General features: G+C 34.9%; 7 protein-coding genes across 9 annotated transcripts; 5 read left to right on the forward strand and 2 right to left on the reverse strand.

The window, feature by feature from the left end:
* Positions 1 to 36: 36 nt before the first annotated feature.
* LOC125867293 (caffeoylshikimate esterase) lies at positions 37 to 2,012 on the reverse strand. The gene is made up of 2 exons (XM_049547733.1): positions 1,206 to 2,012; positions 37 to 609 (listed from the first exon to the last, which is right to left on the reverse strand). Exons 1-2 carry the CDS (start codon positions 1,842 to 1,844, stop codon positions 241 to 243), a joined length of 1,008 nt encoding a protein of 335 aa, XP_049403690.1. The 5' UTR covers positions 1,845 to 2,012; the 3' UTR covers positions 37 to 240.
* A 1,407-nt stretch (positions 2,013 to 3,419) lies between these two features.
* Positions 3,420 to 6,080, reverse strand: LOC125867294 (aquaporin PIP2-7-like). The gene is made up of 4 exons (XM_049547734.1): positions 5,699 to 6,080; positions 4,486 to 4,781; positions 4,098 to 4,238; positions 3,420 to 3,668 (listed from the first exon to the last, which is right to left on the reverse strand). Exons 1-4 carry the CDS (start codon positions 6,003 to 6,005, stop codon positions 3,585 to 3,587), a joined length of 828 nt encoding a protein of 275 aa, XP_049403691.1. The 5' UTR covers positions 6,006 to 6,080; the 3' UTR covers positions 3,420 to 3,584.
* Positions 6,081 to 9,222: 3,142 nt separating this feature from the next.
* LOC125867291 (probable protein phosphatase 2C 38) lies at positions 9,223 to 16,022 on the forward strand. Of its 3 annotated transcripts, XM_049547730.1 has the most exons (6): positions 9,238 to 9,406; positions 9,736 to 9,809; positions 11,171 to 11,812; positions 12,865 to 13,232; positions 14,110 to 14,346; positions 15,509 to 16,022. In XM_049547730.1, the coding sequence occupies exons 3-6, from the start codon at positions 11,479 to 11,481 to the stop codon at positions 15,722 to 15,724; spliced, it is 1,155 nt and encodes a 384-aa protein (XP_049403687.1). In that variant the 5' UTR covers positions 9,238 to 9,406; positions 9,736 to 9,809; positions 11,171 to 11,478; the 3' UTR covers positions 15,725 to 16,022. The 3 variants fall into 3 exon arrangements, with proteins under 3 accessions (XP_049403685.1, XP_049403687.1, XP_049403688.1); XM_049547728.1 differs by lacking the exon at positions 9,736 to 9,809 and having other exon boundaries at positions 9,223 to 9,406; XM_049547731.1 differs by lacking the exon at positions 9,736 to 9,809 and having other exon boundaries at positions 11,221 to 11,812.
* Positions 16,023 to 16,853: 831 nt separating this feature from the next.
* LOC125867299 (protein ACCELERATED CELL DEATH 6-like) lies at positions 16,854 to 17,406 on the forward strand. Its single transcript, XM_049547740.1, has one exon. It carries the CDS (start codon positions 16,935 to 16,937, stop codon positions 17,397 to 17,399), a length of 465 nt encoding a protein of 154 aa, XP_049403697.1. The 5' UTR covers positions 16,854 to 16,934; the 3' UTR covers positions 17,400 to 17,406.
* Positions 17,407 to 17,944: 538 nt separating this feature from the next.
* Positions 17,945 to 18,472, forward strand: LOC125868979 (protein ACCELERATED CELL DEATH 6-like). The gene has a single exon (XM_049549533.1). It carries the CDS (start codon positions 17,945 to 17,947, stop codon positions 18,470 to 18,472), a length of 528 nt encoding a protein of 175 aa, XP_049405490.1.
* A 686-nt stretch (positions 18,473 to 19,158) lies between these two features.
* On the forward strand, positions 19,159 to 19,991 carry LOC125867298 (protein ACCELERATED CELL DEATH 6-like). Its single transcript, XM_049547739.1, has one exon. It carries the CDS (start codon positions 19,365 to 19,367, stop codon positions 19,878 to 19,880), a length of 516 nt encoding a protein of 171 aa, XP_049403696.1. The 5' UTR covers positions 19,159 to 19,364; the 3' UTR covers positions 19,881 to 19,991.
* A 244-nt stretch (positions 19,992 to 20,235) lies between these two features.
* Positions 20,236 to 21,020, forward strand: LOC125867297 (protein ACCELERATED CELL DEATH 6-like). Its single transcript, XM_049547738.1, has one exon. The coding sequence runs from the start codon at positions 20,421 to 20,423 to the stop codon at positions 20,940 to 20,942; it is 522 nt and encodes a 173-aa protein (XP_049403695.1). The 5' UTR covers positions 20,236 to 20,420; the 3' UTR covers positions 20,943 to 21,020.
* The last annotated feature ends 296 nt before the right edge of the window (positions 21,021 to 21,316 follow it).

The following is a 21,316-nucleotide window of genomic DNA, read 5'->3' on the forward strand; positions in this document are numbered from 1 at the left end:
ATATATGTCAGTAGTAAAAAATTAATGTCAAATAACTAAATCAACAAATATTGCATTAATACAAGTTTAAAATAGTCACATGGCTAATAAAGTTTTGACATAAATGGCCTGCTTGTACAAATTTATTTTTTGGTTCTTTAACTTACTGATCACACTGTTTACTGATCTTTAACTAACTTTTACCGGCATATTTAACTTTTACATTCCCCAACTAGAATATCCCAACCAACTCCCACTTCCTCACGCGCCACCGTCCACGGTGGTCTTGTCGCCGGTTGCACTCTCGGCTCTCGTTTTAAGCCACTCGACGACGTCTCCGAACACTTTCTCCACATTCTCCTCCGGTTCTCCGACCAGCTGGTGCCACATCCCTGGATATATCTTCAGTGTCTTGTCCTTACTTGTCGATCGGCGATATAGCTCCTCCGCACACGCGGGATCACAGATGATGTCTTCGCTGCCGTGGACGATCAGAAATGGTACATTCACTTCTTCGAATCTCCCTTGCAGCTCCCTGCATACTCTCATTAACTCACGCGCCGTCGCGGGGCGTGGTTTTATAAGTGGTCTCCTTGGACTTGCTATTGCTAGTTTCTTCTTCCACTCCTCCTTCGTTAATTACCAGAAAAAAGAAAAAAAACTTACTAAAAAGCAACAAAAGAGAAATGCTCAAATGGTAAATTGACAATTCAGTAGCGCAGCTAGAAGCTCGGATACGAATTCGACTAGTTTTGTATTTTAAGAAAAGATAGCTTGGTGTACTAAAGTTTTTTGCTACGCTCGAGATTTGAAAAAGAAACAGATAGGTAGCCTTACCTTGTATTTATTGTTTTCATAATTTGTATTTAAATATGTGTAAATTTTAAACTTAGAATTCAGTCGGAGGTGGATCCTTAGATACCAAACTTATTTAAACTAAGTACTTTTTATTTTTTCATACCAAATTTATTTGAATCCAATACTTTTATCTTTTGATATCAAATTCATTTGAACTTGGTACTTTTTGTATGAGGCATAAATTTATATATGAAAATTTACTAAACATAAACCTATGATTATTAAAATATAACAAGTTTAATAATAAAAATCTTAAATATATAAACGTAAAACTTAAAATACAAACTTGAATTATAAAAATTCGCCACAAAACTCAATTATTAGCGCTTGAAATTGAAACAAATATTTTCATTCGATTAATCACATACCTTGAATGCAACCAAAGGCAACGAGCCGCGAGTGGGAACCACGGGCCAAGTCGGAATCAAAACGGCGGCGATACCAAGTAGATGTTCCAAAGGCCACGGCGGTTTGAACTTATTGCTAATCCCACACATAGCTCCATTCAAAACGACGCCGTCAAACGGCCGGCGGGGAGCAGAATCGCCTTCCCGGAGAGTGATTAGAAGCGCGATAGCACCGCCCAGGGATTCAGCATAGAGAAACGACGGCAGAGACGGCGGAACATGGAGATCCCTAAAGGAATCGAAGAAGCTAATACAGTCATCAACAACGAGATTTAAATCAGGAATATGAGCAATTAAACCATCGGAGAATCCATGACCTTGATGATCAATCGCACAAACGATAAATCCGTTTTTCGCGATGTGAACAGCTGTGAGTTGAACAAACCAGCTCGATTCTCCGGTGAATCCATGGACGACACAAACGACGCCGATGATTTTCGCCGGGGGAAGTGGGGACCACCATTGCGTGAAAAGCTTTAAGCCTCGTGAATTTGTAATGAATTCGGAGTTGTGAGTTACTGAGTGGTGAGAGTAGAACTCGGATTGACTCAGTGAGCCGAACGGACTAAACTCGTTCGCTTCTGCAACTGGATGCTTCATTTTTGATTTCTCACGGCGGTGCTGCTATAATGCGCCGCGGGGGATAGGATATGATATAACCGAAATAGGGAGCATGCAAACAACAAGATAACAAAGAGGATAGGGAAAAATTAGTGTGATTCGTCGGTGTATTGAATTTATTTTTGTTGTTAAAAATAAAATAAAACAATTATTGTTTGTTGGAAGTTGGAATTAAAATAATATAGGTAGGGGTGGGTGATAAAATTAGTACACGAAAAATATGATTCGCCTAATTTATTAAAATTTGGACGGATTAAACTTTGATGATTATGACTAGTTGTGAATGCTGATGACAGTACAAGGAGATATTTTCCTTTTTTGCTCAATTTAATTATTAATTCATCAATATATTTTAATTCGTTCAATATAATTCATTCAAAAATAAAATTGTCCTATAGTTCAAATTAACATATGATTTTTTTTAAATTTATTTTATTTATAATTATAAAAAAAACTAAGAAATATATTAAAATTGGTAAGATTTGAAGGATCAATCAATTATAGGTTCATTCTCTACTTGACACTTCAAGCAAAATGAGAAAAAAAGTTTGTTGAATAGTATAACTTTTTCTTTCCGCGGTCTCCTTTTGAATGAGAGGCCTTTATATTCCTAATTTGGTAGGGTCGGATGGCATTCTTTGCCCTAGCTTGATGAATTGCATCCCCGCATAATGACGTTTTTTGTTTGTGCGCTTCTTACCTACTTAACATTGATTTCATGCTTGAGTTGGAGGGTTCTCCCTCTGTCCATTGAGTCAAGTAATTTGTTATCGAAAATTTCTCCACCACCTATCTCACGTCATGTTTCTCTTTTCTTCTTTCTATATTATATATAGAGATATGTACAATTTTTATCATGAATTTTCTCTCTCTCTTTATCTAAAGTAAATAAAGGGTTCAAAAGAATCAAGAATATTTTTAAAAAAGAAGATCTTTTTCTTATTGTATACCCCATTTTGATTTGGTCAAATTTTGTCTAAAATTAATAATCTACTCATTTATTAATTTAATTCACTATAATTTATTCAAATTCAATTTGATCCACCTATTTAAAAGCATATACGTAAGAATGGTAAGAAACTTAGAATAATAGTGTATGTAGAAGCCAGAAGGGAATTAAGAAGGAATGAAATACTGAAAATTGTTAATGAAAAATTCCTTATCAGTATTATTGCATACTACTAATAATATTTTGGTGGTTGGATTGATATAAAAGGACACTGGACCTATCTATTTAGTAAGGTACTTTAAATTCACCAATTCAATTAATCTAAATTTGCATCAGATAGAACATGTGAAAGAAAATATTATTCAAATATTTTTAATTTTTTTCTTTATTAAATGTGTGATATAAAATCATAATAAAGAAAAAAATATAAGATAACTAAAAAAAATTATAGAAAAATAAAGAACTTAAAATTTAGTAGAGTATAGTGGATTAACCTATGATACGTTATTTAACCCATTTTGATTTTTGACTTAGTTCATTTTAGATCAGCTCATCTATTTATTGATTCAACTATTTTGATCCGTATAAATTTAGCTCAATTCATCGATTTGATACTGCTAACCTGTTATAAAAATAAAAAGAATTGCTAGCAAAAGATTCAATTTTGAGCTGATTAATGCAATCGAAACCAACGCAAATCAACATTGTTTCCACAAACTAAACTTCTTAACTCACAACACATAGTGTAGAGCAAATATATGTTGCACCATTTATCTCCATTTACATCCCCTCAATATTAGTTGGTAGATTGCTGCAATAATTGCTCCTGTGAAAGGTCCTCCAGAAAAGATCCCCTGTAAAACAAAATCAAAAAATAATATTCTCAATATGATGTAGTAATATTTATTTATAAAAAGTATTTAATATTTAAGATATATACGTAACTAAATTATCTTGTATCTATATGAAAGAGTCAATTAATCAACAAGGATTGTGGTAGAGTATTAAGTACTCATTCATCCTTAATTAGAATATTGGATTCGAACTCTGGATATGAAATCACCTTATTCAGTGGCGCTTTACTCCCTATGTGGGACTTTAAAGCACGACTTCAAATTTACAGTGAACTTAGTTATTCTTGTACATTAATTTGAGATTATTGTAGAAGCTCATATTCTAAATCCACTTCTAGCGCTCGAAATGTAAGTTTGACTCACACATCACACGTTGGGCTGTTATTACTAAATCGGGGGTGGGGTGGGGTGGGGGTGGGGGGTTCTTACAAGGTCCTTCCATGCTATGTGTTTATTGTAGATGACAGCAGCTCCAAAACTTCTAGCAGGGTTGATCCCTGTGCCAGTAATTGGGATTGTGGCCAAGTGAACCAAAAACACAGCAAATCCAATTGGTAGAGGTGCCAACACCTACAATAACATAATAATATATCTTTTAGAAGTTTGATCAAACAGACTATCATATTCTTACTAAACTTAAATTAGAGAATCTCCCATATTTAGATAGTTCCTAATCTTGTCAACTATTTAACAATATAAAAAACATAGAATTAATCGAGGTACGTTGTTCAATCAAACATGCATAGGTCAACTAAACAACAATAATTGAGATTATCAGTATATAGAAGTTAAACTCAAAAGGAACTATTACACTTACAGGAACATGTGAGTCTCTAGCATTCCTCTTAGAGTCAGTGGCCGATAAAACCGTGTAAACAAGAACAAATGTTCCGATCATCTCCGCGGACCACGCAACGCCATTAGTATAGCCGGGCGCGATAAAGTTAACGCCACCACCGTAGAGTTCGTGCTTCGATTTATAAATAGCCTTCACTAGAGCAGCACCACAAATGGCTCCCAAGCATTGAACTATAATGTACAATAGCCCTCTTATTAGGGATATTTTCCTTGAAAGGAATAGCCCAAAGGTCACTGCTGGATTAATATGACCACCTACAATAATCCAAAAAAGTAAAATATCATAAAGTATATGTACAAATAATGTAGTAATATATACATGTTTGATTCTTATAGAGTTATATATCTGGTCAATAGATGCATGATATATACTTATATAGTTGTGTATATATACACGTTTAACATATATTCTCACCTTATCAAATCAGTTAATTACATTTGCGTTTATATGGTTTGTTATAAATATAATATATGGTGAAAGTAAATATATATTTATTGATTTTTTTTCTTAATTAGAATATATAAAGAGATATAAAAAAATAATAATTAAAGATTTACATATGGAATTTGTATATATGGTAAGACAATTTTTGAATTCCTTCTGCCACTCTCTCAAATTGGACCATTAGGTAAAATATTTACTCAAATTGGACTCAACCTAAAATATTTATCTTGATTGGACCCATGACCCAAAATATTTATCCGATTGCCCTCTTTTTCTATTTATTAAATCATTGTTTTTTCGTCCTTGATACCATTAGAGTATATATATATATTATGATAGTATTAAGCAGTAATTGACCGGTCTTTTCGCTGAAACACTGCATGTTCCTCCTTGATGTAATCAGAGTATATATATACTCTAATGGTATCAAGGAGTAACTGAGTAGTTTTTTTCACTGATACACTGTTGCTTCCTCTTTGATACTATCAGAGTATATATATACTTTGATGGTATCAAGCAGTATACGCGCATTAGTAGTTTAAAACAGAAGGTATGAGAATAAGGGGTAATCACTTATAAATAATTTCCTTTTTTGGGACACAAGTGTTCTTTTCCCAAAATTAATTGGGTCCATCTCTTAACTTCACTCAACATGATGAACCGGTCAAAATTTGATCTAACTCATTTACTTACGCACCCCTATCAAAATAAATAAGAGAAAACTCACCAGAAATGCCAGCAGTACAATATACAAGAATGAAAACCATGCCACCAAGGGACCAAGCAATACCAAGAAGCCCAACACCACTACATGGATCATCATTCTTTGCTCTTTCACTCACATTTCCAAATATGGTTAATAGTCCAATGTAAAGTAACAAAAGAGTTGCTACAAACTCTGCAATTAAGGCCCTATACAAGGCCCATTTCTTTAGCTCCGCCGCGCCAATGAATGGCGCTGGCGGTGGCTCGTGGTAGTCCTTTGCCGGAGATGAACTTCGCTCCGGCAATGCACTACTCACTTCATTTCTCATTTTTTTTGTTGTTGATTTAAGTCAAGAGAGATTATGATTTACATAAATATTGTAGGTATTGAAAAATATAGGTAGAAGGTGGTCATATTATAAACAAAAAAATCATTATTATTGGATAAGAGTAATGATGTTGTTGACTTGGTCTTCCACTTTACTGTCATTCAGCGACAGAGTTAGAAATTTATACAACAGATTAAAAATGACGAAATTAACTTAGAAAAATATGACTCGTCCAATCCATTCATTTTTTTACCTCACTCATTTTAAGCCATTAAATTCAACTAATCTAGAAGTTTAGATTGAATATGTAACTTAAACTGATTCATGAGAAAATCTTGTTAAAATATATCTTTTAAGCTTTTTTTTGTTTGATATATCATATATAGACAATAAGAAAGAAAATATATTATATAACGTTGGGCGGTTTGGGTTGAGAACCCATTGTTTAGTCAATCTTGACTAGTACATCTCAACCCTACTTTGGGCAGGTGAATGACCCCTTTATTTCTTTACTCAATCTATTTTTTTTTTCGCATAAATTTAGTCTGAGCTCTTATTGATGAAAAGTCGCCCATTTTTCTTCAATTTTTAGAAGAATGAGAATTTTTTCTCACAGACAACAACGCTCTGGTCGAAAATTTAGGGATTAATAAAATAACATAACAACACCCACCTAACCTAATTAATGTGGAGTGCTTGTGGATGGTGTGCCACATGGGTACTTTCCAGCTTCTCGAGGGCTGCGACAAGGGTTCCAAACTTAGCCTGTTGATTTTTGCTGAAGAAGTGCTAATGATATCATTGAAAATGATAACTCCGTCTAATTGACATCCACACATAAGGATTTTAAAAAGTACTAAAATTTGAACATGTGACTTAATACAAATTTTTAACCCCTTAATCACTANTGTTGGTTTTTGCTGAAGAAGTGCTAATGGTATCATTGAAAATGATAACTCCGTCTAATTGACATCCACACATAAGGATTTTAAAAAGTACTAAAATTTGAACATGTGACTTAATACAAATTTTTAACCCCTTAATCACTATAGTAGAGTTTTCAACTATGTCAATGAACTTTTTTTTTTTTAGGGTTTTCACACGGTGTTTGGTATCCCAGTTCTGGGGCACATTATACTAACGGTTCATATTCGATACCTCTGATTAAGGATGGAAGATACTTACCACTCTACCACAATCTTTGATAATATATCAAGGAGAATCAATAGTTATATAGCCAAAAAAAAATAATCATTTTTGTCCTATATAGCTATTGTAATTTTCTGGCGGCTCTTATACCATTTTCATTTATCTCCTTTAGACTAAAATAGTTAAGCAAAGAAATTCAATCAAAAAGTGAAGTATCTTAACAAAAATATGACATGAAATACAGAGAAGCAATATTCAAGTGGGCAAACATGTCATAAATATAAACCTACCAATGACAGCACATAATTAAATACAAGAAGTAGACAGGTCTAAATAATTCAAATAGGAATTCAAAATACTTGAAAATGACAGTTGAAACACAACTTGCAATAGAAATTTTGATAATTTCTAAAAACACATAAGTAATTAAGTATTATTATATTATTATTATTATTATTATTATTATTATTATTATATATAATAAGTGAATGTGTTATGTTGTGATATTTGTATTTACGATCTCAAGTTTCTAAACACATTATATGTTCACTTAGGACAAGGCTTCAAGCTTTTATGACAACATTCGAGAAAGAGTATCAATTTTGTTCATTTCGTGTTATAAGTTTGTAGGATACCACAAGACTTAATATTTTATTTGCAATAAGATCATGAATTTATTTGCAATAAATTAATATAGTGTACTATTCTATAGTTTGAGGTGCACAACTAGTTATTTATAGAACCGCTATTTAAAACATAGACAAAATTTGCAAAGTAGTTACAACTTAATTGCCTTAGAATCCAACTTCGGAACTCTATTCTAAAGTTTTGAACTTCGACTTTGAACTTTCAAACGTAAAGCTTTGGGTTTGAAGTTTTGACATAATTTAGACTTTAGATGTGTGGGTGGAAGTTCGACTCTAGTAATTCAAAACTTCAAACTCAAAGAATCAGTAACTCATTCGAACTTGAAACCTATGGGAGAAAGTTAGGCTTTGGTAGGGTTAAAGCCGTCTGAACTTTTCATCACATGGTTAAAATTTAAATATATTATAAAAACTGGCTATAATTTAAACAGTGTATCTAAAGTGGTTACTTGTGCCAATTTTACCGGGTTAAGTTGTTTTCTAGTCCAAAGGCTAAACAACAACTCCAATATGTATGGGCTCGGAGAAAGCCCAATTTGAAATTCATTTTTTTTTTCAAAAATATATTTTATTGGATTAATAACCTTTTTAGTCCCTCAGTTATTGATATTTGGAAAAGTTGTTATCATGTGGCCAATAGATCATATGTTCGAGCTATCGAAAGAACCTCTTGTTGAAATGTAGGATAAAACTATGTACAATATACTCTTGTGGTCTGATCCTTTCCCGAACTTAGCGCATAGCGAGAGCTTGATGCACCAGACTGCTGTTTTGATATTTAAATAAGCGTATTTAGCCTTTAATTAATTGAAATGTGCATTTGATATTTTTGTTCTAAATATTCACAACTTTTATTAACCATTCCTCAGCTTATTATACATGTATTTTATGTTAAGCTTGGGTTGTTATTCTATATCTAATTGCCAATAACAAAGTTAGAATTATCACTAATGATATTCACAATATAAAGATGCAACATACTAATAATCAAGATTTAAACATGTATAAAACAGATTTAAATGACCCACTATGATACCCGACCTCCGCTCATGTTGACTAATATAACAAAAAAACAGTTCAAATGTAATATACTTCCTACATAAAAGAACGAATAGCTGAATAACAACCATTTTAACTAATTGAAAGTTACCTCCTTCCTTAACTAGAGATTTCATATCCGAGTATTGAGTATGAAAGAAATCCTAGGTAGAGAGTATTTTCTCTCGAATCTAGCAATACACAACACAAAGAAATAGTCATAGGAAAAACAAAACAAAAAACTATTTAAAGTTAAATATATATCCAATTATCTTTTAAAAATTGGATGACCAAAAATGGTATTGCAATTTTTTATTTTTTTATTTTTGAATAAAAAAAAAAAACCAAAAACCAAAAGAACACTCCACTCTCACCCCACCACCCCATTTTTTTCTCCCCCACCCCCTCTCTCTCTCCCTCTTTCTATCACCCTTTTCCACATTGTAAAGAAACAATTTTTTTTTTCTCTTAGTCGCAAGAGAAAATCCATTCTTTTTTATTTTTATCAAAATCTGATTTAAGGGGGGTCTTCCATTGCCACACCTAATTGGAAATCTCTGATTCAAGGTATTCAATGTAATATCCAATCTTGATATTTGTATGTGCGATTCATTTTCTGTATTTGATTTCTATATTGTGTATAATAATCTTAAAATTTGAAAACCCATTATTCATTTAGTCTCAAATTGTTCATTTCTCGAGTCAAAATGCAATCTTTTGGATAATAATCATTTGCTTAGGTTGTTCTTGTTTATGTTGCTGTGCAGATTAATTCGCATCTGCATTGTGTATAATCCTGAAACCCCCTTTGTGTTTTAGTCTTTATTGTTGATTTAATATGTCTGTAATGTAGTTTCTCTGTTTAGATTGTTGTTCTTGTTTATATGGGCATTTAGATTAATGATGTTTGCATTGTTTGGTCTCCTTGAGCTGAGGGTCTATTGAAAACAACGTCTCTATCCCCACAAAGGTAGGGGTAAGGTCTCCGTACATCCTACCTTCCCCAGACCCCACTTTGGAGACTACACTGGGTATGTTATTGTTGTTGCATTGTTTGGTCTCTATATTGTGTATCATAATCTTGAAATATGGAAACCCATTGTTTGTTTTAGTCTCAAATTGTTCATTTCTTGATTCAAAATGCAATTTTTGGATATAAACATTTGCTTAGGTCGATCTTGTTTATGTTGTTGTGCAAATTAATTGGTGTTTGCATTGGTTGATTTCTGTATTGTGTACAATCATGAAACCTCTTTTGAGTTTAGTCTTAATGGTTGATTTAATTTGTCTGTAAAGTGTAATGTTGTTTCTCTGTTTAGATTGTTATTCTTGTTTATGTGGGTATTCAGATTAACGATGTTTACATTGTTTGGTCTCTTTGAGCCGAGGGTCTATTGAAAACAACGTTTCTACCCCCACAAATGTAGGAATAAGGTCTGTATACATCCTACCCTTCTCAGTCCCCACTTGTGGGACTACCATATGTTGTTGTTGCATTGTTTGGTCTCTATATTGTGTATAATAATCTTGAAATTTGAAAACCCATTGTCCGGTTTAGTCTCAAAATGTTCATTTCTTGATTCAAAATGCAATTTTTGGATATAAACATTTGCTTAGGTCGATCTTGTTTATGTTTTCGTGCAGATTAATTGGCATCTGCATTGGTTGATTTCTGTATTGCATATAATCCTGAAATCCCTCATGTGTTATAGTCTTAATTGTTGATTTAATTTGTCTGTAATGTAGTTTCTCTGTTTAGATTGTTGTTCTTGTTTATGTGGGTATTCAGATTAATGATGTTTGCATTGTTTGGTCTCTTTGAGCCTAGGGTCTATCGGAAACAACGTCTATACCCCACAAAGGTAGGGGTAAGGTCTGCGTACATCTTACCCTCCCCATAGCCCACTTATGGGACTTCACTGGGTATGTTGTTGTTGCATTGTTTGGTCTATATTGTGTATAATAATCTTGAAATTTGAAAACCCATTGTTCGATTTAGTCTCAAATTGTTCATTTCTTGAGTCAAAATGCAATTTTTGGATATAAACATTTGCTTAGCTCGTTCGTGTTGATGTTTGTTGTGCAGATTAATTGATGTCTGCGTTGGTTGATTTCTCCATTGTGTATAATCCCGAAACCCCTTTTATGTTTTATCTTAATTGTTGATTTAATTTGTCTGTAATGTAGTTTCTCTGTTAAGATTGTTGTTCTTGTTTATGTGGGTATTCAGATTAATGATGTTTGCAATACTGGTCTCTATATTGTGCATAATCTTGAAACCCCATTAACTTTTTAGATTCAATTACTCATTTATTGTGTCTGTTAATGCAGGCTTTGGGTAAATATTCTATTTAGGTAGCTAATGCTTTCCGGGTATGCAGATTAACTGTATGCATTTCTAGATATATGCTCAAGGTCTGGAACTTTTTGCAAGATTTACGACATTAGTCTCAAGCTGGGGTGTAGATTGTGAAACAATTGGTGTTTGATTAATCTTTTGATTGCTTGATCATTTGGGTTGCTTGATATATGCACAAAGTACGGAACTTTGGCAAGATTTTGGAATAATTGTGTTTTGGCAAGTACTTGATTGCCTGGACCATTTGGGTGAGTTGATAATAGCAGTATCATGCAAAGGTATGGTGACAAGTACATGGAAAAGGTATGTATACCCTTGTTGGAAGCCTACATTAGATAATGAAGGTGAAAATACCAGCAGTAGAGGAGGAGACCCAGGCGGAAGTGTTGATGGATTGTGGTGGTATAAAGATTTGGGGCACCATGTTAATGGGGAGTTCTCGATGGCTGTAATTCAAGCAAATAATATATTGGAGGATCAGAGCCAGCTTGAATCGGGATCAATGAGTTTGATTGAAGCAGGACCTCAGGGCACCTTTGTGGGAATATATGATGGCCATGCAGGTGCCGAAGCTGCCCGGTTTATAAATGGTCGCCTTTTTGAGAACGTCAAGAGTATGCTTTTTCTTCTTTCCTATGCTTTGCTTCAAATATCAACTGTATATTTGTCATTTCATCTGTGTCTTACATATATATATGTGCTTCAGAAGCATGAAATATCTTTTATTTATGTTTCCTGCCGTTACTCTTGGTATTTTATTAACTATTGTATATAATGCATTCATACAAAACACACACACACATGTATTTCCAGTTTGTGCTTCATGCTATGTCTCCTCCTGTTTATAGTAAATAAATGTTGTTAAATGTGCTACTGAGGTGTGCTTAGACACTAGGTGTGCTGTATGTTGAGTTCTTCGCCTCACTTAGGCTGTGGTTCCATGCAGACACCAAGGTGCTACTGTGTGTTCCTTAGAGGCCAGGGGCTCTGTCTTGAAAAGGAAAGCACTAAAAGATACAACACGTACACATACCCCTTTATTCACTTAAGCACATACTTTATTTGCACCATGAGTTAATTGTTCCAATAGCTATCTTTTAGTTTCCTTATCCAGGTATTTCAAATTATTGAATTTGAGCCTTAATTTTTCAGTACCAATACAGGTTCCATGTCCATGATATATCCATAGTACGCAATCATCACGAATGTGTCATAGTTCGTAACTCAAATCATGATAAGTCGCTTGGGTTTAAAGTCCATACACCCATTTGCTAACGGACAAATACCTCCAATCATAAAAGATATATTTTTGTTGCTAGGGGACTTCCTCTGCTAATAAATCTCATCATCTAAAAACTAGCAAAACAACCAATTAAAATTCTACCCATAAAAAAGAGAAGATAACACATCTCACCACTCATGTATTATGTTATAGAAAAGTTGGTTAAGCCTATCTACACTTATTCCAAAATATAGCATTTGATCAGCCTCAGTTCCTGCTTGCCCACTTCCCTCCCCTCCCCATAAACAAGAAAAGACTTGAGTAAAGAATGCTTTGATGATTCTCTCTCACCCTTTGATATGTGCACACACTCTTCTTCTCTTGCATATGGTTTGAAGATTGCTGATGTGAATGTTACTCACTCGACAGCTTTTTGTGATGCAGAATTCACCTCAGAGGATCAAGTAATGTCAGCCGATGTTATAAGCAAGGCATATTTGGCAACAGAAGAGGAGTTTCTTTCTCTAGTGAGAAACCAATGGCAAACTAGACCCCAAATTGCTTCAGTGGGATCATGCTGCTTAGTGGGTATTATATGCAGTGGCATGTTATACATTGCAAATGCTGGAGATTCTCGTGCTGTGTTAGGAAAACGGGAGAGGGCTCTGAAAGAGGTCAAAGCAGTTCAATTATCTTCTGAACATAATGCGAGTTTGGAATCTGTCCGTGAGGAACTGCGCTCACTGCATCCTGATGATCCAAATGTGGTAGTTTTAAAGCACAAGGTTTGGCGTGTGAAGGGAATTATACAGGTATTTTAGTTCCATGTTATCATGCTCACTGTGCGGCTCATTACATACACTTATTTATTGGATCTTCTGACTGAATTGCCATTTCCACCTATAGGTGTATAAAGAAACTATTTCAGTTTTTTGGTCTTTCCTGTCCAGTGAGGAGGTGCGAGAGGTTGGATATAGTGGGTACAAGGAGAGGTAGAGGTATGCCGAAAAAGTATTGAGGAGAGGTGATTAGATAGGATCACAAGACATAGCACAACTTCAGCTTACCCAGGACATGACCTTAGATAGGAGGGTGTTGAGGTCGCGGATTAGGGTAGAAGGTTGGTAGGTTATGAAGCGTTGTCTTTCTTTTCAATGGGTTTTAGCTTGGTGGTTCCCGTCGCATATTGGCCGTATTCTTGTAGTTTCTTGCTTTTGATATCTTTCATCAGTGGATATAGTGTTTTGATTATCAAATTATTTTGTTGTTGTTATTGGAGCTTTCTTGTATGCTCTGGACTGCTTTCCTTATTAGTTGCTATGTTTTCTTCACTGTCTTTGTTTGTTTTTAATACTTGGATTTGTTGCACTTGAGCTAAGGGTCTTTCGGAAACATCCTCTCTACCTCCAAGAGCTAGGGGTAAGGTTTGCGTACACTCTACCCTCCCCACCCGGGACCCCACTTGTGGGATTTCACTGGGTATTGTAGTTGTTGTTGTTGGTCTGTCCTGTCCTATTTTTGGCCTTCATTTCGCTGCCCATCGTTACCCCTAGCGGGGGAAGAGCGAAGACAGTTAAAAAAGAAATCACTTGTGCTAATACTTCGTAGAATCTTTGCAACATATCGAAGTGTCTGAAGCAAATGACATCAACTTGATATTATGATGCTGAAATTTCAATGCATTTGCAGGTTTCAAGATCAATTGGTGATGCATATTTGAAGAGAGCGGAGTTTAACAGAGAGCCTTTGCTCCCTAAGTTTCGATTTCCTGGAACATTCCAGAAGCCTATTCTCCTTGCTGAGCCATCGATATTTGTACAGAAGCTCCTTCCAGAAGATCAGTTTCTCATATTTGCGTCAGATGGCTTATGGGAGCATCTCAGCAATCAAGAGGCTGTGGACATTGTCAGCAGTTGTGAACACCATGTAAGATTGTCCTTATTTAATTTTGATAAGGAGGAATCTCCTCGGTTATCAAATCTTCTAGTTTTTCTTGTCATCATATCATTCTCATTTGTCGACAAGAGCGAGTGACAGAGAGCACTTCCTTCTCTTCCGGTGTGCATATCTTTGATGGTAAATTTCCATTAAAAAGGAACAACTTATGTGTAGCTTGTGATTAGATGCAGCTGTTAAGATCTCTCTCCCTATTTTCTTATAACAAACAACAACATATCAGGGTAATCCCACAAGTGGGGTCTCGGGAGGGTAGGATGTACATAGACTTTATCCCTACCTTTGTGGCGGTAGAGAGGTTGCTTTTTGATAAATCCTCGGGTCAAAAGAGTACAATCGAAGTAGGATATAAAGGAAATTAACGACAACAAAATAGCAAGATAAACGAAGCAATTGAAGTAACATGTAGCAGTAAAAAAGAAGAATAAGATACTATGCGATTACTAGGTAAAGTACTAAATAGGGAGAAGATGAGAAGAGGAGACTAGATTCCTGCTTCTCCCTCATAAGAGTACTACAACATACGGCTAACTACTATCCTTCTACGCTAATCCTCGACCTTAAAACCTTCCTATCTATGACCCCTGTTTTCTCATCTCTTGCCAAAATGAATGCAACTCGGAAAACCTTTCCCCATCTCGATCCTCTCCATCCGTGTTGCTTCCTTTCTTTCATCTAAAACATCAATAATAACTACGCCTCAGCCCAAACAAGTTGGGGTCGGCTATATGAATTTTCATTGTCCATGTTTTTGCATTTAAACTCATCTCATTCCAATATTATGCAAATACAAATAAAAAGTATTATAAATTCTCGATAGTTTGTAAACATAAGTAATCTATGGGTATGTTGCTTGTATCATTCATATCGACTCATGAGGAGTGGTCACAGTGAAGTGTTTTTTCCTTGTGGTTCTTTATTCAACAGGCGTCCAGTTTCCACATGTATGCTTTTACTTGTGTTTAATGTGTCTCTCTAGACATCAACACTAGTTAGTTGATTCTTTGAATATTCCATTATGCAATTGAGCATGTAAGTTTTGTAACAGCGATTTACATTGACCGACTGTTGGCACCAAAATTATTATGTCAGCTGTTTTCTCTATTGAACTAACATTTCCAAATTTGTACAGGGCATTGCTAGAAAGCTTATAAAAGCCGCCCTTCAGGAAGCAGCGAAGAAAAGAGAAATGAGATATGCGGATCTGAAAAGGATAGATAGAGGAGTGAGGCGGCATTTTCATGACGATATTACAGTCATAGTTTTGTTTCTTGATTCTCACTTGATTAGTCGCAGTTCCTTCCGTGCACCTGTGGTTTCCATAAAAGGAGGCGGAGGAGGTCCTTGAGATGCCAATACCTAGAATAAGTTACCTATAACCTACCTACGTCTAATCCCTCGAGTTTATTATGAGAAGTTCAGAAAGTGACAGAGAGAAAAAGAAAAAAAGTATGTATAACTTTGTTCCTTGGGATCTCACCATAAATGGTAAGTTGATGATTATGCCATGAACATTGCTTGGGGCAAATTTTGTCAAAATTTTTCACTCATTGGCATATGAAACTTTGAAAGTTAAAGGGCAAGACTGAAAACTAATTTTGTTTCTGAAGTGATGTTAAAAGACTCCATATTTGAGTGCTCCAATTTACTTTTCTTGAATTCATTTGTTTTTCTTGTCAACATCCATTTAATCCAAATAATTTTTTTTAATTTTTTTTTGCTGTGTTTAGATGTTTGTTGTAATTTGATTCACAAATTTACTTTACTTCTTACATACCTAGGTCCAGGGGAAGACATGTACGACCAAGGGTTCATATGAACCTCCTTCGACAATTTAGTTTATACATAAAATTATTGTTCTTTATATATATATATATATATTTGATGTGGAATCCCCTTTGGCTTCTTCCTATGTTTTACTTTGTTTTTTGAATCCTTGGTGAAAATTCTGACTTAATCGGCTCGCCCCTCTACCCTTTTCCATTGAAGTATCAAGATTTTATATGATGTCTGGCCAGCCTGGAAGCTTAAGATATTCTAATATAAAGACTCAACAAAGAATTTCATTAAGAAATATACTTCTATACAAGTTCAAGAACCATGCATTTTAAGATAATTTAATACCAAATACTCATCAAAGACTTCATTAAGATACACATACACTTCTACATGTTCATGTACCAGCCTGGAATTTTAAGATTACGCAAACCTTACCCCCGAGACCTTGAAGGTAGAGAGACTGTTTTAAATAGATCCTCAGCTCAAAGAAAAGACAGACAGTCCAAAGCAGTATATAGAAAGAAATAATTGAAATGAAGAAGTCATGACAAAATACTATAGACAACCTGACAAATCATCCTGAACAGTAACGATAAATGACTTATAATATTGGATGGTTCATGGCTTGGAGTTGACAACGACTATGTCAAAGTCAATGTAGTTATAATAGAACTAAAGAAATACTTCATCAAGAGTTTTTGAAATTTCCTTTATAATGTTTCATCCAAACGAAAGTGAGATGCACAGAAGATCATATATAATTTGGAGTTTTTTGAATAATGGATCGTGAAAGTATTATGCAAGCAGCTCAGATACATTTAGTTGTTGCAACTCTAATAATAACAGTCACCTTCACTACTGGTTTCACATTGCCAGGAGGTTTTGACAATGATATCAATAGCCCTAATAAAGGGATGGCGATTCTATTAAAGAGAACAGCATTTCATGCATTTGCTGTTACTGATGCCATCGCGTTTACATCCTCAGCTGTTGCTGTATTCACTTACTTCACGATGGCAGCAAGTGCAATATCTGTAACAGAGTTGCCAGTTGTGATGAGGCTTTATAAGTTTGCAACTTTTTTGCAGCTTGTGGCAATGTCAGCTGTTGTGATAGCATTTGTAACTGGTATGTATGCTACTTTAGCACATTCAGTTGGTCTTGCTGTTACTATCTGTGTCATCGGTTGCATATCTTTTGTTATGTGCTTGTGGGTTACTTATGTCCTTGGAAGCAAGGCATAGCGGAAGAACACGAGTAGACATCGTGATCAATGCTACCTGAAACTTACTACAAAACTTGCAAGTTGTTATTCTGTTTTTCATGTTATCATGTCATGGTTGATCGGGAGAGTTCATGTTATTCCAGGTCAATATAACCTGATAGCATAAAAATTCTTTACGACATGACATATACTCTTTGCCAAGGAGTAAAGTTTTTCCAATTCATAGAAAACTATGGTGATTAAACTGTGTACTGAGTCAGTGAAACAGAGGGAATATAATTAAAATAAAGAAAAACTCAAACAACATATCATCCTTTTCTTTTGATCAAAGGCAAAGTTTATCAAGCAAATCCCTCTCTTCCAATGAAGGAAAGTAACAAATTCATTTCTTTTGGTCAAGGGCAAATAATGATACTAAGGTTTCTATTTTAGAGATTCTAATATAATGAACTCTTTCTATATAATGGTTTTGCAAGCAGGGTAAATGCATTCAGAACTAGCAAGACAAATAACCTCTGACTAGAGGAAAAGAAAGGTTGAGATCATCTACTCGTACATACGAAGATGAATTCAGATGATAATTATACAAGATCAATCAAATTGCTTAGGGATACAGCTCAAATGCATCTAGTTGTGGCTACACTAATAGTGACGGTCACCTTTGCAGCCGGCTTCACACTACCAGGAGGTTTTGAGAGCGATAAAGATAGCCATGATAAAGGGATGGCGATTCTAACAAAGAAATCGGCATTCTGTGCATTCGTTGTCACAGATGCCATTGCCTTTGTATGCTCCGCGGGGGCTGTGTTTAGCTACTTTTTCATGGCAATGACTCATAGGCCAAAGATTGAAGGACAGTCGGACATCGATTTAACACAAAAAGAGCTGAGAATTCTGCTGAAAACTTATACACTTGCAACAATTTTGCTCTTTCTATCAATGTCAGCAGTGGTAATTGCATTTGTAACTGGTTTATATGCTACTTTGGCAAATTCAGTTGGTCTAGCTGCTACTGTTTGTGTCATAGGTGGCCTTGCTTTCCTTATTTATGTCTTGGTTTTTTATATTTTTTGCACAGAAGTCATTAAGTAGTGGCGGAGCCAGAAATTTTACTAAGGAACCAGGAATTGTATCTTCTTTATATTTTGAATCGTCTTAATTAGTGAAAATCCTAGCTCCGTCACTATTTGTATTGTTTAACATATTAACTAATGTAATTATGTGCAAGCTTTGTAGTTAAGAGAACTTTTATGCCAAAATTATTATGAATTCTTATTATTGTCACTACTACTATTACCTTTGTTCCACTTAGTTTTACACGACCTTTTTATCAGTTCGTTTGAAAAAAGAACGACAGGTCATCCAGTCAAAAATTTGTTAGATTTGGCTCGTCAGTAACATTTCTGACAAATTTTGGATGGATTTCCAATAAATATTGTTGGAAATTCGTGTTTTTTCAGTAGTGTTTCTATATTTCCTTAATGAGAAGTTTTATAGTCACATAAGACATATTTAAGACTACATGTTTCAAATGTAATGGAATATTTAAAACCACGAATTTTAAAAATCTTCCTTTCTTAAATTTTGAGCTAAGTTAAACTTGGACGAGACGAACAAAGTGAAAGAAAGGGAGTAATTAAAATACAGCTTAGAGTATATATGTTTCATGAAATGGAACTATAAAGCAAAACCCAAACAACATATTATCCCTTTCTTTTGATCAAGGCAAAGTTTAGCTAGAAAATCCCTCTCTTCCAACCAAAGCAAAACAATAATAAATGCCTTCCTTTTGATCAAAGGCAAATTATGATACTTAGGTTTCTATTTTAGAGATTCATGAAGAAGAGTCTAATATAATTAACTTTTTCTATATAATGGTTTTGCAAGCAAGGTAAATGAAGTCGGAGCTAGCAAGACAACATAGGTTTGATAGCTCTGACGGGAGGAAAAGGAAGGTTGAGGCCATCGACTCATACATAGGACGATGAATTCAGATGAAAATGATACAAGAAAAATCAGAGATATTATGAATGCAGCTCAAATACATCTAGTTGTAGCAACACTACTAGTAACAGTCACCTTTGCAGCCGGTTTCACACTACCAGGAGGTTTTGAGAATGATCACGATAGCCCTCATAAAGGGATGGCGATTCTAGTGAAGAAACCAGCATTTTGTGCATTCGTTGTCACAGATGCCATTGCCTTTGTATGCTCCGCGGGGGCTGTGTTTAGCTACTTTGTCATGGCAGCTAATCATCGTCCCACGACCAAAGAAGAGCTGAGAGTTCTGGTGAACATTTACAGGGTTGCAACAATTTTGCAGTTCCTATCAATGTCAGCTGTTGTAATTGCATTTGTAACTGGTTTGTATGCTACATTGTCACATTCAGTTAGTCTAGCTACTTCTGTTTGTGCCATTGGTTGCCTCTCTTTCATTATTTATGTGTTGGTTTTTCATCTTATTTACAAAGGATTGACTGGAGAAACAACAAATCAGTAGTGGCGGGGCCAGAAATTTTACTAATGAGACGAGAATTGTATCTTGTTCGTTTGTTTACTTCTTTATATTTGGAACCGCCTTAGTGAAAATCCTAGCTCTGTCACCATCTTGTATCGTTTGACATATTTTATGTGGAAGGTTTGTAGTTAACAAAACTTTTATGGCAAAATTATTATGAATTCTTATTATTGTACTATGTATTATATTATCTTGGTTTGTATACCTAAATCACTCTAGAACTTGGATGGAACTTGTTAACTTTAATAACTAGCCCAACGAAACTAATAATTTCTGCCAAATTCAGGGGTGTTTTCAATACTTCTCTCGTATATATTTCATGAAAAGAAACTAAAGGCAAAGCAAGAAAGCAACAAATTATTTTTTATCAAGGCAAAGCAAATTATTCCTTTCTTCTGGTCAAGGCAAGCAATGTTACTTTTTTATTTTTCTATTATAGAGATTCATGAAGAAGCTAAGTCTAATATTTCTATATAAATGGCTGTTACTTTGGAAGCATGGATAACAAATTTTTGAGAAGGAATGGCTATGTTTATAAGGCAGGATCCTGAAAAATCCCGCGAAAATACTATGAAGGCAGCTCAAATACATCTAGTTGTGGCTGCTTTAATAATGACAGTGACATTCACAGCTGGTTTTACATTGCCTGGAGGTTTTGACAGTGATAGAGTTAGCCCTGATAAAGGGATGGCGATTCTATTGAAGAGTACATCATTTGGTGTATTTGTTGTTACAAATGCCATCGCGTTTACATGTTCAGCTGCTGCTGTATTCACTCACTTTGCCATGGGAGCAAGTATTACATATGTACCAGGGTCAGTTGCAGGGTTAATGGTTACAGAGTTAGAAGTTATACTAAGACTTTATAAGATTGCAACTTATTTGCAGTTTGTGGCAATGTCAGCTGTTGTAATTGCATTTGTAACTGGTATGTATGCTACTTTAGCACATTCTGTTGGTCTAGCAGCTATTGTTTGTGTCATAGGTTGTATCTCTTTTGCTTTGTATGTATTGGTTATTGTAGTCTGGTTACAACTGATGTAACGTAACATAACGTAATGTTATTGTTTGGTTATTGTGTTTTCGTTAGAGGGATTCGGCTCCTCTCCATTTCTCCTCTCTTTTCTTTGTGAAATGTGTCTAATTGGTACACTTTGAGCCTAGTAGGGGTGTTTTCAATCGGAACAAGGCCTACTTGAGGTGTTTAAATGGAAAATAGTGACAACTTTAGGTGCTTCCATATTAAGCCTATATAGAATGATGATTGAAATATTTAATGAAACAGTCGGTACAGCAGACAAGCTACTTTCTTAAAGAACAGAAAGATCCTGTGTGTACTCGTAAACCTACGAGATGGTGGTTCGAGTCATGCCATGATAAGTGAAGAACACAGTCGATCCTTGTGGTTGGGGGAAAAG

Source organism: Solanum stenotomum, chromosome 6 (assembly GCF_019186545.1).
Source record: "Solanum stenotomum isolate F172 chromosome 6, ASM1918654v1, whole genome shotgun sequence".
Taxonomy (NCBI): Eukaryota; Viridiplantae; Streptophyta; class Magnoliopsida; order Solanales; family Solanaceae; genus Solanum; species Solanum stenotomum.

Bases quoted from the DNA above. Each gene is read 5' to 3' on its own strand.
- LOC125867299 (XM_049547740.1), top strand. From the start codon at position 16,935: ATGGATCGTGAAAGTATTATGCAAGCAGCTCAGATACATTTAGTTGTT.
- LOC125867293 (XM_049547733.1), bottom strand. From the start codon at position 1,844: ATGAAGCATCCAGTTGCAGAAGCGAACGAGTTTAGTCCGTTCGGCTCA. The intron at 610-1,205 runs GTATGTGATTAA...TAATTAACGAAG, and splicing joins TGCCTTTGGTTGCATTCAAG to GAGGAGTGGAAGAAGAAACT.
- LOC125867291 (XM_049547728.1), top strand. From the start codon at position 11,479: ATGGTGACAAGTACATGGAAAAGGTATGTATACCCTTGTTGGAAGCCT. The intron at 13,233-14,109 runs GTATTTTAGTTC...ATGCATTTGCAG, and splicing joins GTGTGAAGGGAATTATACAG to GTTTCAAGATCAATTGGTGA. The intron at 14,347-15,508 runs GTAAGATTGTCC...AAATTTGTACAG, and splicing joins TCAGCAGTTGTGAACACCAT to GGCATTGCTAGAAAGCTTAT.
- LOC125867297 (XM_049547738.1), top strand. From the start codon at position 20,421: ATGGCTATGTTTATAAGGCAGGATCCTGAAAAATCCCGCGAAAATACT.
- LOC125867298 (XM_049547739.1), top strand. From the start codon at position 19,365: ATGAATTCAGATGAAAATGATACAAGAAAAATCAGAGATATTATGAAT.
- LOC125867294 (XM_049547734.1), bottom strand. From the start codon at position 6,005: ATGAGAAATGAAGTGAGTAGTGCATTGCCGGAGCGAAGTTCATCTCCG. The intron at 4,782-5,698 runs GTGAGTTTTCTC...GGATTATTGTAG, and splicing joins TTGTACTGCTGGCATTTCTG to GTGGTCATATTAATCCAGCA. The intron at 4,239-4,485 runs GTAAGTGTAATA...ATGTTATTGTAG, and splicing joins CTAGAGACTCACATGTTCCT to GTGTTGGCACCTCTACCAAT.
- LOC125868979 (XM_049549533.1), top strand. From the start codon at position 17,945: ATGAATTCAGATGATAATTATACAAGATCAATCAAATTGCTTAGGGAT.